At 61.0% G+C, this 1821-nt stretch overlaps 1 protein-coding gene across 1 annotated transcript in view; it reads right to left on the reverse strand.

Moving 5' to 3' along the window:
• USP31 (ubiquitin specific peptidase 31) overlaps positions 1-1821 on the reverse strand; it is a gene marked incomplete at its 5' end in the record, with an annotated part of 39629 nt that overhangs the window by 13387 nt on the left and 24421 nt on the right. Inside the window, one exon of the mRNA XM_023520089.1 lies at positions 1449-1733. Within this exon, the coding sequence (XP_023375857.1) occupies positions 1449-1733 (285 nt within the window). The remainder of the gene's footprint in view (positions 1-1448; positions 1734-1821) is intronic.

Genomic DNA, 1821 nt, shown 5'->3' on the forward strand with positions numbered 1-1821 from the left:
TGCCGGCTCAGCAGGTATTTACCAGGCGATCCCTTTGTCTATGGGGCTTTAGAAAAGTCACGCACAGGGGGACAATGGCACGCCCCCCCCCCCCCCAAGGAGACACAGGTCTTTAAGGGAAGATTTTCATCACAGAAAGGCAAGAAGGGTCCCGGATGGCCAGGAAGGTGGCTACAGAATGTGGCCCTCGCTCCCCATCAGGGGCGAGGCCCTGAAGAGGTGATGTCATCGGTCGGGGTGACGAGCTGGCAAGTACACACAACGTGGGAGTCACGTGAGTTAAGAAACCAGCTAAAAGCCATCGCACTTGTGACCAGCTGGAAAGTCTCAAAGGTCTGAAGTGGCAGGGTGACCGCAGGATAGGAAGGGGGCAATGGAGAGGCACGGCCACGCTGGAGAGCCGACTGCCCAGGCGAGGGACCAGAAAGAGGAGTCGAGGATGACACTGCGGCTCTGAGTCCAGGCTGGCGACGTGCCTTCCACAGGGACGGACAGCAAAGGAGATCAGTCTGTGTGTGGAAGGAGGTGGGGAGGCTGGGGTCCCAGCCCCTCACCAGCCAGCCACCTTCGGGTCCCAGAGGGAGCACACAGGTGGGACACCTCACGACTTCAGGAGCTGCACCCTAAACCTGTGTGTGGAGGCCTGGCCCTAGGGTCACATGCTATCACCCGACACCTCCGCCCTACCAGCAAGTCCTAAAGCATCTTCAGCCTGCTCAGGTTTCCCGTCCCCTCTGCCTCCAGTCCACTCCCAGCCATCCTGAGCCCCTTGCCTTGGAGGGCTGCAGTGGCCCCTTAGACCCCGTCCTCATTCCCACAGCCTCTCATTCTCCACACGCAGCTGGACAGTCTCTTCAAAACAGACTTAATGATGTCGCTTCTCCGCTTACAACAGCCATCAGACACCACTCTGTCTGCCAGGGTCCGCGAGGACGCCCGGCCCCTGCCCAGCTGCCCACTTCGCCCACAGCTGCTCCGCCTTTGTCGCCGCCCTTGGGAGCCCGGGCCAAACCGGCTGCTGCCGGCCTCCTGTACACGCCGCTCCCCTGGGACCGCCCCCACCTCCCCACCGAGTGCCCGCCCCATCCCAGATGCGAACCCTCCTCCAGCCAGGCCGGAGGCTCCTCTTCCGGGTACCTCCACCTACCTCTTACGGGGCTGCCCAGGACAATCCCAGCCTTGGGGAACAGGCAGCCACCTTGGAAAAACTGACTCACAGAGCAGGATAACCCAGATCAGGTTTTCTCTGTGTATGTTTCTGACTCACCCACCGCTTACCCCTCCTTGGGGCAGGACGACGCCATTATTACTTCAGGTAGAAATGTAATCCCACCTGCCCCCAGAAAGCAGCTCTGCCTTTTTTGATCCCCAAATACGTTCGGCAACATTTAAGCACAACGTTCACAAACAGAAAGCCAGCCCTCAAGAACGAAGAACGCTCTCTATACTACGAACTGGAATGTTCGGGATTTTGGGGGGCAGAGGATGCTCACATTCTGCTCTGGGAAAGGACAAAGCGGGACCCCAAACACAGGGGCAGACGTGCCTGCGACACGGCGGGGGCAGCTCGGCAGCAGGGCGCGGGAAACCGCCCAGGGCTCTGGGTCCCTCACCTGCCGGAACCTCTTGAGGTGGACGATGAGCACGTCGGGCAGCGTCCACAGGCTCAGCGTGATGCTCCCTTGCTGTAGCTGCTTGCAGTGCGGGCAGCGCCAGGCGTCGTCCGGGGCGAGCTGAAAGCAAGGAGCGCGGCCACGTCAGCGCCACGCGGGGCGAGGCCTCCGTGCAGGCGGCAGAGACAACCAGCATCTCTCCAGAAAC

Source organism: Pteropus vampyrus, unplaced genomic scaffold (genome assembly GCF_000151845.1).
Source record: "Pteropus vampyrus isolate Shadow unplaced genomic scaffold, Pvam_2.0 Scaffold247, whole genome shotgun sequence".
NCBI classification, from domain to species: Eukaryota; Metazoa; Chordata; class Mammalia; order Chiroptera; family Pteropodidae; genus Pteropus; species Pteropus vampyrus.